The sequence below is a fragment of the Haliotis cracherodii genome, unplaced genomic scaffold (genome assembly GCF_022045235.1).
Source record: "Haliotis cracherodii isolate W230 unplaced genomic scaffold, xgHalCrac1.p SCAF_11, whole genome shotgun sequence".
In the NCBI taxonomy this organism is placed as follows: Eukaryota; Metazoa; Mollusca; class Gastropoda; order Lepetellida; family Haliotidae; genus Haliotis; species Haliotis cracherodii.
In genome coordinates this window covers 35,156,241-35,173,139 of record NW_027266266.1, presented here as the reverse complement: position 1 = coordinate 35,173,139, position 16,899 = coordinate 35,156,241, and the positions used below count along the sequence as shown (strand labels likewise).

The 16,899-nt window shown below is 39.7% G+C and overlaps 1 protein-coding gene across 1 annotated transcript; it reads left to right on the top strand.

Annotated features, from left to right (window-relative positions):
- The first annotated feature begins 2,497 nt into the window (after positions 1–2,497).
- On the top strand, positions 2,498–9,236 carry LOC139456434 (uncharacterized). Its single transcript, XM_071238143.1, has 2 exons — positions 2,498–2,864; positions 3,481–9,236. The coding sequence occupies exons 1-2, from the start codon at positions 2,578–2,580 to the stop codon at positions 3,758–3,760; spliced, it is 567 nt and encodes a 188-aa protein (XP_071094244.1). The 5' UTR covers positions 2,498–2,577; the 3' UTR covers positions 3,761–9,236.
- Positions 9,237–16,899: the final 7,663 nt, after the last annotated feature.

Here is a 16,899-nt window from a genome sequence, read left to right as displayed (position 1 = left end):
TGGAATAAATGCCGAGGTGGGTGGAACTAAGGGAGCCGGGTGAGGTGGGTGTTTGTATGTTTATTGGATTTTGGATTGGTAGATTAATTAATTTTTAGATGCGCTTAATTAGGTCTGTTTTGATTAGGAATACGCCTAGGGCCTTGAAGTTTTCTAGTTTATTTTGAGGGTTTAGTATTTCATCTAGAGTAGGAACCTTATTTAGATTGAGGGCGGTTTGTAGTGTGGTTCTGTGTGTTTGATAGTGGGTGCAGTGAATGAGTGCGTGTTCTGTGGTTTCGGGTTGTTTGCAGTGGGGGCAGTTGCCTGTGGTGTGTCTTTTAAGTTGTTTTAGGTGGTTATTTAGGTTGGTGTGTCCTGTTTGGAGTTTTGTAATTAATCTGTCAATTTTTTTAGAGGGGTGTAGGATTTTAGGTTTGGCTAGTGGTTTTCTGAGCACTTTTTTTATTTGGCTATTTGAGTTTTGATATTGATTATGCCATTTTTTGGTTATTTTTTGTTTGTTTACACTTTTAATTTCTGATTTTGAGATGGGTAGGTTTAGGCTTATTTCTGGTATTTTGAGAGATAATTTACCTGCTTTATCGGCGCTTTCATTGCCGTAAATTCCTACGTGGGCGGGGATCCACAAGAAGGTTATTTGTTTGCCTGCTTTTGTTAGGTCGTTGGAGCTTTTAAGTATTTGGTTTATTAATTTAGGTCGTTTTTTGGTATTTTTGTTTTGAAGGGCTTGTAGTCCACTAAGGGAGTCAGTGAGAATTAGGATTTTTTTGTTGTTTTTAGATTGTTGGTTATGCAGGGCTGAGGCCATGCCCATAAGTTCGGCCGTGAATATAGATTGGTTGTTAGGGAGTCGGTAAGATTGTGTGGATATAACTGGTTGTGTGGTATGGACTCCGAAACCTGTGTGGTTGGAGATCGGGTCTGAAGATCCGTCAGTGTATATGTGACACCAATTTGGCCAATTTTCGTGTATGTATGCAAGTGTGGTGGTTTTAGCTATGTTTGGGTCGGTTTGTTTATTTATTTGGTTAGCTAGCGTTGTGTCTATTTGGGGTATTTTGAGTTTAGGGGTGAAGATATTTGATTTTTTGCGGTTTTGTTTAAGATTTTGAGTTTGATGTTCATTGAGGTAGTTAGTTATTCTTTGGGATATTGGGGTGAGTAAGGGGTGTTTGCGAGCTAGAGTTTGGTTTCTTGGGCTAATGTTTTGGTTAATTAGGTTTTGGATGAGAGGGTTTGTTTGGGACGCGGCCCAGAAATTAAGGCTTAGATGTTCCCTGCGTAGATTTAGTGGCATTTCTCCTGTAAGGGCCTGAAGTGAGGTGTAGGAGGTGCCATGTTGGGTGCGTGTAATTAGTTTGAGAGCCTGATATTGTATTGAGTCAAGTTTTTTAGAAAGAGAGTTGTTTAGGGTATTGTATATGGCACATCCGTAGTCTAGTTTTGATCTAATTAGTGTTGTATATAGTGAGAGGAGGGTATCTTTGGAGGCTCCCCAGTTAGAGCCGGTGAGACATCTTAATGTGTTAAGGTCTTTGCTGCATCTAGTTTTTAGGTTTTGGACGTGAGCCTCCCAGGTGAGGTGTTGATCGAAAATAAGTCCTAAGAATTTTGTTTGTTTTTGGAATTTGATTGTTTGGTTGTTTAGCTGGAGGATTGGGTAGGCAGGTTTCATGTTTTTATGTTTGAATACTACTCCTGTTGTTTTATCTGAGTTAAGGGAGAAGCCCCATTTGTCTGCCCATTGTTGTATTTTATTTAGAGATTTTTGGATTAAGTTTTCTGCCATTTTAATGCTTTTAGTGCGGTCTTACAGCACCATGTTAGGCCTCTTAAATACAGTTTCAGCTTAAACTGAGTAAAGGTACTTATAACTTCAAAGCGTATAGTGTTTTCACAATAAGTTAACTGCGCCTCCCAATCAGTCGGCGAGTAAATTGGAGTAGGGGTCTAATTTCTTACTTGTTTCATTTCCTCAAAGGAAATGAAAAAAAGACAATTCGTGCCTGCTCATTTCAGATATTCATAATGAAGTATGGAACGAATCACATGGCATTAATTTTGTATAGGAATAGGCCTATTTAATTCATTTTAATATGATAAAATTGTAATAGGGAACTTGTTTTCTCTGAATTTCGTCATAAATTATTATCTAGAAACGTTTTGGTTGGGAATTTTAAGGGGAAGAGGAGGGTCTCACTTGACAATATTTAAGACGTGTATTTCTCTAAAATAAGGTATTTCGGGCCATTGGGGTCCACATGTTATCTTCACATTTCCTAACTTGACTCGATCGGCCGGATGAGTTATGAATGGCAAGAATAGCAACTGTAACTTAAGATTTATCCTTAGGCTCTATCGGATTTAGAATATTTGAAGACTGGCGATAGTAAAACTCTTTTTGCATGTATAATAGTATAATAATACGCCCAAACCCAAGTTTGTTTGTGTTTATATTCAAGGGCAGATAACTCTCATTTGCTACCTTGAACAAACATGGACGACGCAATTTCATTTTGACAGCAATGCCAGTGGAAAAGCTGTGTAAACATAAACTATTTAAAGCTGAGAACGATGTCATCTGCTGAGAAAAGCGACAAACAAAAGGTGGAAGGTTTTGTCAAGTCTCTGATAGTGAAAGGAATCCAGGTTTTGGCTGTAGACTTTGATCAAACATTGCTGTCGATCCACTCGGGAGGGCAATGGCGAGATGGCGTGGAAAGTCTTGCACAGCATGTGAGACCGTGTATGCGAGATCTACTGCAATATGCTATCCAGAGAGGCCTGTTTGTCTGCATCGTCACATTTTTCAAGCAAGCCTGGTTGATACGTGAATTGCTCCAACATGTCTTCCCCAAACGGTACTGCATCGGCAACTGCAATGCTCAGAAATGTATTATTTGTTTACATGTTTGTAGCCGAAAGTGAACAATGCATAGACAAGGCCAGGCTGCACAACATTTGCTTTTAGACACGTTGAATGTCTGTTTAATGATAATGGATTGCTGAACATGTTTACTTTTATTTGCTTTAAATATGAGAGACATGTTTCCTTCACAATGTTTGCATGTGTCAAGCTTTCATCACTTTCCAGATATGTGTTATATATCGGTATATTGCAATATAGTCCGCCTAGGCAACAACATGTAAGCTTTCTTACCAGACAGATAAACACACTGTTTTATTTTCAAACATAGATTGGCTATAAACAAATATCATCATGATCATCTGAATGTGTTGGCACGAGTTTGTGAATTTAATAAATAAACAGGTTTTGTATCTACAGATTTTGCTTGAATAAAATGGATTTCTTCTTGTTCCTAACATCCCTAGGGCACTCCCACATTGGTATGATTAGCCTAAGCTCAGTACTCAAGAAGAAAGGTCCCAGTCTTATTGAATTTTTGAACTAATAATGGGACTTCATGATGCAACATCATACCAATCTTATTCTTTATGTGACATTTTTTTTTTCAGTATTGCCAGTAAAATACTAGTCCAGGCCAACACTATAGATCTACTACAACGACAAGGTCCAGATGAATTCGTCGGGAAGGAAGCTCACCTTATCAACGTCTTTAATGAACTTTATCAGAAGCACCATGTGGTTGTCAATTCGAGGGAGGTAATGTTGTTGGATGATGATGAAGAAAATGTTCGGACAGCCATTCAGTTTGGACACTACTCCTTCCTCATCCCGCCAGATTTGAATTATGAAAACTTTGAAAGTTTTGCCAAAATGCTAACTGTCACATAGACACAACCATGTTTGCTATGGCTTAAAAATTGTGATACATCCGTCTGTATATTAATGATGACCTCAGTGCTGACAAAGGTATTATAAGATGACTGACAGCCTGGAATGGTATATACACCATGTGAAACAAGATTCTGTTTGTGATTGGGAGTTAGTTATTTGTAAACTCTCCTCTTATTTCACAATACACACATGTTAGGATGCTTATTGGTTTATGTTTGTTGTTGAAAATTAACCCTTAATATGGTAAGTATGTATTCAGGGTATTAATGATGTCAGTTCCTCCCAAAGTGTTGATGAATGATAGCCTTAGCATTGTTATCTAATATAAGTGGCATTAATTTTAGTGATACCAAAATCATGATCAATCATCAGTGATCATTAGATCAATATACCTGCCAAGATGCCATAGTCAAAGGGTTAATGAACTCTTCAGTCAACCAATCACCCAGCCTATTCAATGTTACATGTCCAGCCTCACACATCTTCATATACTCACCTTGAACGAGGCTATGCACCATCATTGATAGAAGTAAGTGAAATAATAGGGATTTATCTAGGTTTCTAAGCTGAGTGTCCATGGCAGCCAAATTTGGAAAAAAAAAATTATTTTGTTCAGAGGTATTTTAACATTGTATTATGTGTTTATGTAAAACTATCCATAAATGACTCTTCCACTTTTTGGCCCTGTTGTCAGTGATAAACAGTTACCTCTACAAAGCCATAACATTAGTTATAACTATATTAACATGAATTCTGAACTTTTTTATTCCAATTTGGGAATTTCTACTGACATTTGCTGCAAGCTTGGGTCTGAATATCAGCCTCTGAGCAGGTCTAGATAAATCCCTGACTGACCACTTTGTATGAATGTTTTACTAGACTCGTAAGTAGGATGAATGAAATCTGAAGAAGCTGATTGGTTGGTTGATGATGTAGGTTGGATGACAAGACAATAACTGTGATGAAGAACACCACCAATTAGAGTGCCTGTCTTTAAACAGTGGAGAATTTGGTTATCATTATTGGTCTCTGTAGAGGCGTCATATTTATTGTGATAGTTGTACAATGTTTTATGATACAACTTGACATGTTCCACAATGCCAGATTGTAGTCTTTATATAGAAACCTACCTATACTTACCCATCACTGAGATGTAGAAAAGATGAGTATTGGTATAAAATATGCGAACTCATTCACCAAAACCCAATTGTTTTTGAGTTGTTTGTTTACAAATGTGCAAGAGGAAATTAGATAACGCAATAGTACAAAAACAATGAGCACAATTACCCACTGTATCTCTTTCAGCTTGTGTACTTGTACGTATGTATATGTTCTAATTGACTGAATCAGACCTCATGTATACTATTCTAATGAGTTTATAACAAAATTCAACACATGAAGTTTGCAGTTACCAGTGGAAATTACCCTACTGTTTTGAATGATTGTTTTAAACATTTTCCCTTTCTAAGTCAAGATTACTGTTAATTATTTTTCAAAAGTACATTAATACAAACATAATGAATGTATGTTACTATCTGTGTCTTTCTTCGTGTAAGTTAATACTTTTTTGATAACAAAAAGGGAAAGAAATGCAAAAACAGGTCAAATTGAATTTCTACACAGTTATGGGAATTGGATTTCCGCGTAGGCAAGAGGCCACCCTGACTGATACAGGTACTCTACTGCAGTGACTAAAGCTTATTGTGACTTCAACATGTATCACTGGTATGAGGTTATGTCACTTATGTGTGAGCACAGGAATATATACTAACTAGAAGTCACCTGATTCAGCACAGAAGTACCAATAAAGGTATTTTTAAAAGACACTACTCCTCGGTTTACTAAACCCAATAGACTGAATGCAACAAAATAAACATATTTTGAATACCTCCCAATTAACTTTCAATACTCAATGTGAATTATAAATTGTCAGTAAATTCCTAGTTTCAGTACAGTTTCTAGGAAATGGCTTTAGGAGTTAGGGGAGGTAACTCTGTTTAGTCCACTATGGAATTGAGAATATGTCTGTACAAAAAAGGCATGTTTAAGATAAAAGCAAATGACACAGGTGTTGTTTGCAAGTTGGTTTCTGTACGTTACATCTGTCAGAATTATCAATAGTCTCAATCAGCATCAATTGCAACTGTTCCTATTTCAACTATTGTTTGATGTATTGTCATTGGGCCACATTTGCAATGTGTCATTGGTTGATCAGTCATTGCACTCTTAGAGTGAAATTGTCAAATTACTCGAAGTGAGATATGTTATCATTTGTCAATGCTAAACCGATAGAAACAAATACTCAATCTCCTGATATAGAGTGGATAAAAGCCCATTGGAAAGAAAGGTGTGATCTAGCTCTCTGATTGATTGGTGTGGTGTACTGATCAACTGAAAGTTGTTTACACCACAGTGTAATGTCAAATATAACAACAAATATCTGGATTATTTTCTATTCTATTTTGACCTGACAAAGCCGATCCGTAAAGTCTGTGAAAAAAAAGATTAAAGTTTGTGGCCTCAGTATAGCTGACAGTGTCATACTGTGGTGTTTCCTCCTAAGCTGTGTTTTTTAAAGTTGTATATTTGAGACTATAATTGTTTGTGTACCTGTTTTGTGCTGTGTATATCATGTGTATTGTACACAGGCAAATATTCAGATTGAGATTTATGTTTGTGCTTTTGTCACATATCCTGAATACCCACTCAATACCCTGAAATACCCTTTGTCACATATCCTGAATACCCACTCAATACCCTGAAATACCCTTTGTCACATATCCTGAATACCCACTCAATACCCTGAAACACCCTTTGTCACATATCCTGAATACCCACTCAATACCCTGAAATACCCTTTGTCACATATCCTTAATACCCATTCAATACCCTGAAATACCCTTTGTCCCCTATCCTTAATACCCACTCAATACCCTGAAATACCCTTTGTCCCCTATCCTTAATACCCACTCAATACCCTGAAATACCCTTTGTCACGTATCCTGAATACCCACTCAATACCCTGAAACCCTTTGTCACATATCCTGAATACCCACTCAATACCCAGAAACCCTTTGTCACATATCCTTAATACCCACTCAATACCCTGAAATACCCTTTGTCACGTATCCTGAATACCCACTCAATACCCTGAAACCCTTTGTCACATATCCTGAATACCCACTCAATACCCTGAAATCCTTTGTCACATATCCTTAATACCCACTCAATACCCTGAAACCCTTTGTCACATATCCTGAATACCCGGCGAATGCTTGTTGCCGAGTCAACTGAGGGTGTGAACTACTCAGACTTTGATAAGAATGGGTACTTCTGTATTTCACATTATTTATATAATCAAATACTTTCGCAGCTTTTGCTGTTGCCAACGTCCAGTGTTGACTCAACTTCAGTTGGAGATGAGAAGATGAGTACACAATGAGCCAGTTGTTTATCTGCAGAGCTGTGTATTGTGTGTTAGTGTGTGTGTGTGTACACTGCGTGCGTGTGTGTGCCAACATTATGGCCTTCCGCCTCCATCATATGCATTCACAATATATGCATTTCATATGCAAAACTGGTTATCTCTGTGACAAATGTAATACATACACTTGGATATTTTGAAGACACTTTTTTTAATCCAGAAACTGTTCTTTGCTTTATGGCTGAATGTTTCCCCATGCGACATTAACCTTTAACTCACTCAGTCCAATATGTATCTAGTCAGACCCGTAAATTGTCAATGTCCTAGGTCATTTGCCATCAGTGAATCCCCTTGAACATTATGACAGCCTGCCTGACCTGGCACTGGGTGGGACCCGGAGGCTGCCCCTGTTGTGTTTGGTTGTACTACAAGACATCATGCACTCCTGCCTGACCTGGCCCTGGGGGGAACCCGGAGGCTGCCCCTGTTGTGTTTGGTTGTACTACAAGACATCATGCACTCCTGCCTGACCTGGCACTGGGTGGGACCCGGAGGCTGCCCTTGTTGTGTTTGGTTGTACTACAAGACATCATGCACTCCTGCCTGACCTGGCACTGGGTGGGACCCGGAGGCTGCCCCTGTTGTGTTTGGTTGTACTACAAGACATCATGCACTCCTGCCTGACCTGGCCCTGGGGGGAACCCGGAGGCTGCCCCTGTTGTGTTTGGTTGTACTACAAGACATCATGCACTCCTGCCTGACCTGGCACTGGGTGGGACCCGGAGGCTGCCCTTGTTGTGTTTGGTTGTACTACAAGACATCATGCACTCCTGAACACTACCCGTGGTGTGGATCGCCAAACTTTCCATCTAAGCTTCCGCAATTCATCTGCAGAGTTGTCTCCCTTAAGACCAGCATGGCTTCAGGCTTTCCTCCCACATGAGGCTGACACGTGCTGATATAACTGAAATACTGTTCCAAATGGATTTCAACCAAACTCACTCACTGTTAACACTACCTTTGACTTGCAGAATCTCCCATCATGCATCCCTCTCAGAAGTCTGATCCCGGCAGAGGAAAGGAGGGAGATTTTATGTCCCTTCAAGTGTTTGTGAGGATAATGTGCACATCTGTTATGATGGGTCATCCCCAGTGAACAATAAGCTCCGAGACAGAAAGTATTGTTTTTGATTATACACTTTAATTCAAACACCAAACTGAGAACAGTTGCCACATATGAGAGATGTACTTGTAGAATATGTAACTGAAATACAGATTGTTTCAAAATAATTTCATCATTAGAAAAATGTTTGTATACAGAGAATTTAAAGACATGAAAAATTACTACTCTGCCGAGGTATTAACAGCCACAGGGTGACGGGTAAGCAGATATACCTTCCACCTTGTGTATTGTACATCAGTGGATCTAATACAACTTTTCTTGCCAAGATATGTATCTTTCCAATACAAACATTTTAACTAGTCCTTGTTAAACCCTATGCAAGAAAGGATGGAAAACTTGAGCTGCCAAAACTGCCAAATATGTGATAGTATAATGAACGTACTCCATGGTGTTTACTGAAATGTCTTTTTAGTCATGTAAATGAATAGCCAAGATTCATGGACATGATAGTTTTACTATACACAGCTAAATGTGTGGGTCATATTGTACTTACATGCATATATATTTTGCATATTGTGTTCTTATGTGTTTGTATAGTCTTGGTTTGACATGTTTATGGGGATGTAATGTTGTGTTTGGTAATAAAAGTTGTTTTTTACAAATTGCATTTTACTTTACATGGAAAACCAATGATATCAGTTGTTATCGCTTGATCTTTATTCCCAACTATTCAAAAAAGTGTGGAATCATTCAGACTTTATGATATATAGTTTTGTTTCTCTCTGATTTATTTCAAACTGATATCTTAGATTCACTGAATGGACACAAGTTGAGGGGCTCTAATCTGTAACATGTAGTGACAGCTGGATCAGTACATGGCAGGGATTCCCCTAATCTGTAACATGTAGTGACAGCTTGATCAGTACATGGCAGGGATTCCTCTAATCTGTAACATGTAGTGACAGCTTGATCAGTACATGGCAGGGATTCCTCTAATCTGTAACATGTAGTGACAGCTGGATCAGTACATGGCAGGGATTCCCCTAATCTGTAACATGTAGTGACAGCTGGATCAGTACATGGCAGGGATTCCCCTAATCTGTAACATGTAGTGACAGCTTGATCAGTACATGGCAGGGATTCCTCTAATCTGTAACATGTAGTGACAGCTGGATCAGTACATGGCAGGGTTTCCCCTAATCTGTAACATGTAGTGACAGCTGGATCAGTACATGGCAGGGTTTCCCCTAATCTGTAACATGTAGTGACAGCTGGATCAGTACATGGCAGGGATTCCTCTAATCTGTAACATGTAGTGACAGCTGGATCAGTACATAGCAGGGATTCCTCTAATCTGTAACATGTAGTGACAGCTGGATCAGTACATGGCAGGGATTCCTCTAATCTGTAACATGCAGTGACAGCTGGATCAGTACATGGCAGGGATTCCTCTAATCTGTAACATGTAGTGACAGCTGGATCAGTACATGGCAGGGATTCCCCTAATCTGTAACATGTAGTGACAGCTTGATCAGTACATGGCAGGGATTCCTCTAATCTGTAACATGTAGTGACAGCTGGATCAGTACATGGCAGGGATTCTTCTAATCTGTAACATGTAGTGACAGCTGGATCAGTACATGGCAGGGATTCCCCTAATCTGTAACATGTAGTGACAGCTTGATCAGTACATGGCAGGGATTCCTCTAATCTGTAACATGCAGTGACAGCTGGATCAGTACATGGCAGGGATTCCTCTAATCTGTAACATGTAGTGACAGCTGGATCAGTACATGGCAGGGTTTCCCCTAATCTGTAACATGTAGTGACAGCTGGATCAGTACATGGCAGGGATTCCCCTAATCTGTAACATGTAGCGACAGCTGGATCAGTACATGGCAGGGATTAATCTGGGATTCTTTAATGAGCACTCGCAGCAGGCAAATTGGGAAAAATTGTTATTTTGTTCAAAGTTTGGATTTTTTAAAGTTCATATTTTCTTAAATTTGGAGGTATTTAGAGATTGCTTTTAATGCAATGATATATGATGAAACATTAAAATCTGTAACTATTTATTGGTCTTGTTATTTCAGAAATAAACAACAAGCACGAGTTCTATATTTCACATATGAGATATCAACATTATGTACAGTCTCTCTAAGGATCCTCCCAATCCTCACGTTGATTACATGTACCTTTTCTCCCAATACATATATCTCCCGCTTTTGGATGTGATTGCTCAGCCACTGCGTTTATCTGCATAGCCCAGCTACATCTATGGGGAACAACTAACCAGACACTTCCCTCTCAAAAATAATGTTGTCCAATATATGTTGTCATAGAGTTGTGTGCTAATTTGACTCTCCAGAAATGACATCATGATAGAACAATGTTTTATCGTGAAATAAACCACACTTCCTTCTTCATTGTTCTTTGTGATTTATCGAATAGCTATCTTGTATAAGTAAATATAGGTTACTTCTACAAAGCCTTAAAAGTAGTTATTAGCTATATATATTAATACATTGTAACATGAATTGGGAAATGTTTGTTCCAAATTGGGAATTTCCTTTGACATTTGTTGCAGACGCGGGGCTGAATATTGGCCTCTGAGCAGGTCAAGATAAACCCCTGCATGTACGTTGTTTGTATGTTGTTTTATTCAGTTTGACCAGTTAATTCCTAGCATGTGAAACTTTTAAGTTTTAGGACTGTTTAGGCTGAACTTCTGTTGGCTATTGCTGGTAATTCGTTATACAAAATGTATTACTCACAAGTCTTGTATATCACACTATTTAGTCAAGCAATACGAACTTCTGAAATAGTTTGTTAGAGCTGATTGTGTGTTATATCTGTTTGTTAGAGCCGATTGTGTGTTATATCTGTTTGTGAGAGATGATTGTGTTATATCTGTTTGTGAGAGATGATTGTGTGTTATATCTGCTGTGTTAGAGCTGATTGTGTGTTGTATCTGTTTGTTAGAGCTGATTGTGTGTTATATCTGTTTGTGAGAGACGATTGTGTTATATATATATTTGTTAGAGCTGATTGTGTGTTATATCTGTTTGTTAGAGCTGATTGTGTGTTATATCTGTTTGTGAGAGACGATTGTGTGTTATATCTATTTGTTAGAGCTGATTGTGTGTTATATCTGTTTGTTAGAGCTGATTGTGTGTTATATCTGTTTGTTAGAGCTGATTGTATGTTATATATGTTTGTTAGAGCCGATTGTATGTTATATATGTTTGTTTAGCTGATTGCATGTTATGTCTGTTTATCTGATTGCATGTTATATCTGTTATTTCTGATTGTATCTTATATCTGTTATTTCTGATTGTATGTTATATCTGTTTATATGTTATGTCTGTGTTTGTTTGAGCCAATTGTATGTTATGTCTGTTTGTTGGAGCCGATTTTATGTTGTATCTGTTAGAGACATTTGTATTTTATATCTGTTTGTATGCTATGTCTGTTAGAGCCATTTGTATGTTATATCTGTTTTTATGCTATGTCTGTTTGGTAGAGCCAGTTGAAGGTAATATCTGTTTGTATGTTATACTATGTCTGTTAGAGTCAATTGTAAGTTATATCTTTTTGTATGTTATATTATGTCTGTTAGATGATTGTATGTTATATCTGTGTTTGTTATTGCTGATTGTATCTTATACCTGTTTGTTACAACTAAATGTATGTTATACCTGTCTGTTAGAGCTGATTGAATGTTATACCTGTTTGTTATTGCTGATTGAATGTTATACCTGTTTGATTTAGCTGATTGTATGTTCTTTCTGTTATAACCATGTTCTACTGTAGCAGGAGTAATTACTGTGGATATTTATGTCCTCCAAGGATGCACTGAGGTAGTATTTGACCCTGATTAGTGTCCATAAACAGGGCACTACATACTGGTACTACAAATAACATGGGGAATTTGCATGTAGAGTGTGCTAAATCTTCAACTTCTGCACCTGGGGTAATCTGTTTCCTTCTCTTCAATATTTGTTGAAGTTGAGAAAGGTTGTGAATGTATGAAATTGCTTCTGGGTATTGCTTTGGTGACCTTCATGTATCACCTGGCTCTGTGTAAGTCAAAATACCATTGACCTGGCTATTTACAAGCTGCTGTGACACAGACATTGATGACTGGGCAGTAGAATAACACCCACTCATTACCTTTTAGAGTGTTGTTTTGATATGTTTTATGGATTGTGTGATCTTTCTTGAAGTCACTGGCATTCTAGGAGAGAGAGAGGTGGGTTCCCATCCTTCCTTTTTGAAACCTGATATGTACTTTCTGTTCACAAGTGAATGAATGCTGTTGTACCCCTATTCAGCCATATTCCAACCATATCACTGCAGTCTGTCGACAGGTCAAGGCCAGCTGTACCCAGAGGCTGATGGCATGAGCACTGATTGAGGTCATCCGGTAGGATGATGTGTGGTCCCTAAGGTCACACGTTGTAACCCCCCAATCCTCAATCTAGGTCTGCTATTATCATGAGCTCTAAACTATGTGAATAGTATTATTGTTACAGTTTGTGTTTTGTTCAAGTTATTGTTGTTTACACATTTGCACGGTGTCTGTAAACTATATGCCTCCATTGATGATACTGATTCCTGCCACCTATTAGTTGTTTTAGATTGCTTGATATATTGTTTAGCAGCATGATGGCCTGTCAGTGCAGGGAGTTATTACAGATACGATAAATGTTTGTCAATGTGTACGCGCATGTTCATAAAACTTTGTGATACATAAACCAGTGTTTTTTACATGTTTTCAAATCATAGATACATTTCATGATCTAGGTCAATGGTTTGAAGGACCAATGTTATTTGTGGCCATTTGTTAGCAGCCCGTGATAGGACCTTTTGGGTGGCGGTGGTGATTTTTCTAATGACTACGACACAATGATTGTTGAGTTTATAATTTTCCATGGATGTCTTCCTGGGGAATCATTTGGCACTTGTCATGAAAAGCCACATGAAGACGTGATGTATGAACTAACTACAGTGAAACCCTGATAATTAGAAAATGGAGGGACCTGGGAAGATCTCTACTTTACAGGTTTTCTAGCTAACCAACTACAACTTGCGTGCCATTATTGAATCATCTACCTCTTGTTCTTTATGCGCTGCTACATACACGTATATTAATCTGAGACACAAAACTAAAATAATCATGAGATTTACCATTTCTGTTTCATGTTTAACTTTAATAATACAATTTCCACACACAATTTATAGCTAATCCTAAATAAATCCTGAAGATATATGTTTCTGTCGTCTCTTCTCCAGGAGGGGCACGGGTGGCCCAGTCGTCTAAGGCACCGTGATTCGCTGTGCAGAGTTGCATCCCTTGGGCTCGCCAGAAACATATGTTTGTGGGTTCGAATCCCGGTTTCCCCCGATTATGTTTCTAGGTTTGTCAGTACCATACCCGTGCTCATGGGTTTCACTTCAGGCTTTCCTCCTACTTAAAGCTGACATGCAGCGATATAACTGGAATACTGTTAAAAGCAGCATTAAAACCCAACTCACTCACTCGCATCTTCTCCAGGACACACCTTAAGCTAGCAACCGCTCATTAGCGAGACAAACTCAGTGTCAACACATTTTGAATGAGATTTTAACAGGGCCATTAGGGTTGGGTGGGGATTAGCACTTCTTAGTGTCGGTTAATTTCTCAATTAATTGGTGACGGCTTAATCATGAATACGTTTAGAACCACACTGACTGTTATACTACTCTTCAAGTCAAATTACTTTGTAACATGTCTCTGAGGTCCAAAGAAATCTTGATAACAGTTTTTTTCTACTCGTAGGGTTTTACTTATCCATATAAAATAACGATAATTTTTGAGTGAGCATGCTGGGACCCAAGGCAGGTACTTATACAAAGGTTTCTACTTGAAGGTTTCCACCAGCAAGAATTCACTGTATAATATCTCGTGTAGGAATTCAATCTAACAAGGAGGAACATCATACGCTGCTCATTGAAAATAGGACAGCTTGACCTCCACTGATATAACATTGTCATCATTATCATACATACACATTCAAACGATATATTTATATGTGGGACTGACCATTTTGAAGTTATTGAAAAAATGAATTGTCTTAGACAATGCCCAAAATAATTATTTTCCTCCCCCAAGACTATCACATGGTCTGCCCCTAACCACTATATGCATGAGACTTGCAAAATGTCTGCAGAAATAGGCATTTTACTGAAAAAAAGCAAACATAATTTACAAATGATCCTCGCTATGACCTACTTACACACAGACCACGCACGACTGTCTGAGGTCTGGGCCCAGCCAGAGTGGGGAAGTGTATTCTAACTGCACTCTGACTGCATTCTAAATATTCTAAATAATCTTTCGAGTGCGGATCGAATGCAGTCGGAACGTCCCGATTGGCCCTCGAATGAGTCCGGACGTAATTCAGTACACCACCGAATCGCACAAAAACGCGACCAGCAGCCACTGGACTGTCAGTTTGTCGCCTGGTCAACATCACGTCATACCGCCAAGGAAGAAGGGAGCCAAGGTCAAGAACTCCACCACTGGCTGCGGCCATAGATGGAGCAGAGGTGCTGCAGCCAAAGAAGCCCATGAAGGGCTAGCTCCTGTTGTTGAAGATGCTCCAGCGCCTCCAGAGTCTGAAGCTGAGTCCACAGCCCCTGGCCCTGCCTCCCAGATGGATATAGTGACCAAGGTCCATCAGCCAGCAGCACATTCCTCCTCTGCCAGTGATGATGAGCTTCCCCCCAAGTCCCAGAAGAAGCGCAAGAGGGAGCTGGTGACTGCTGACTTCACCGAAGAGCAGGAGCAGGAGATTGTTGACTGGCTCCAGGCCCCCCAGCAAGATTTCCTCCTCAACAAGAAGCACCCCAACTACATCAAGAAGGGCCTTATTCCATAGGCATCATCTCCCAGGATAAAGTATGTCATAGGCTCGTCATCTTGGGGTATGAGGGGTGGCTCAGGAAATCCTATGCTCCCGTCTTCAAGGCAGTCCTTGAGCTCAGACTCATTGAAGATTTGAGCATCAGACATACTTCCATATGCTCTGATGTCCACCCACAGGAACTTGTAGTCTCCATCCACAAGAGGGCACGAGGACCACAGAGAAGACGCCCTTGTAGTTGTGGTACAAGGAGTTGTGGTACGAGGAGCCCCTCTTTCAGGTTTCTTGATGGCCACATGCTTGCCACAGCATGAGGAACTTTCCACCTGTTTCTGAAGACCACACCAGTAGGTGTCCATTCTTCAGGAGTCGTGGGGCAGGTGATGACCTCATCCTTGTATTCCTCCACAATGGCTTGGCAGGCTTTAGGGATGATGAGGCCGATGGTGTTCTCTGTCACACGGAAGCATTACATTAGGCTGGGTTACTTGTCACCTGAATCCAAGAACCTCACAGTAATGGCCAGCTTCAAGCCTGGAGGTAGCGCCTTCCTCATCTTGGTATCCCGCTTCTCTATCCTTGGCCCCACTCTCTGGATCATCTCATCAAACATGACAGGCTCCACCCTGGGGTAGTTGACGAAGGACTGTGGGTCTTCTACTCTGAGCTCCTCCATCAGTCTGGCGTAATGTCCATACAGCCTCCACCTCTACTCTGCCAGCCATGGGTCTTCTGGGTCTTCTCCTCCTGTTACTTCTCCTGGCCTCCTCCACATATCTTTCAAGCAGGTCTTGCTGGAGGACAGCAACCTGGAGCAAAGCAACATGGTCCAGGGGGTAGAGACTGATGAAAATGCTAGATTCAACAACATTTTATACCCTATCGGGAACTATTCTGGCGGCATTCTTGATACACTCGGGACATTCGAAGTATATTTTAAGTATTCGAGCTGCATTCTGTTTGAATTCTTGGACGTTCGAACCATAATCGACGGCCATTCCAGGTGCGTTCTGACTACATTCGAGGTGAATTCGGACAGCATTCGAGGCAGCTTCCAAACAGAATTCGTGCGGTATTCGGGCAGCAACTGAACTGCACTCGAATGACATTCGAAGTGCATTCTAAATATTCTGACTGCATTCTAACAGCATTCTAAATATTCCTACTGTGTTCCAACTACATTTGAGCTGCATTTGAGAGCTGATACACCCGGACTGTGCAAGAATCATTCAAGGCTGATTCAAGCGCATTCTAAGTATTCGAACGTCATTCTTTCAAAGCTTGGTCAAATTGAAATTCCCTCCCGAATGTAGCACGAATTTTGAAAATTCTTTATTCCGGCTGGTTCTGCTTGATTGCTGCTGATTTGGAATAAGTGTGACGGGGGCAAAAGTAACAACCAATATGATGGGCACAGAAAAACTGAAATTGCTTGTGATTGAAAAATCCCAGAAACCTTGTTGTTTTAAGAACGTGAGAAGCATGCCAGTCACCTACCGAGCTTTGGATGATGGTTGAAATATTCACTGATTGGATTCGAGATCTCGATAAGAGTATGACCAAACAAAAGCATAAGATTGTTTTGTTTGTAGACAACTACCCTGCACACCCTACTCTTTCTATTCTCACGAACATTAAACTTGTGTTTCTGCCACTTCACACTACATCTAAGATCCATCCG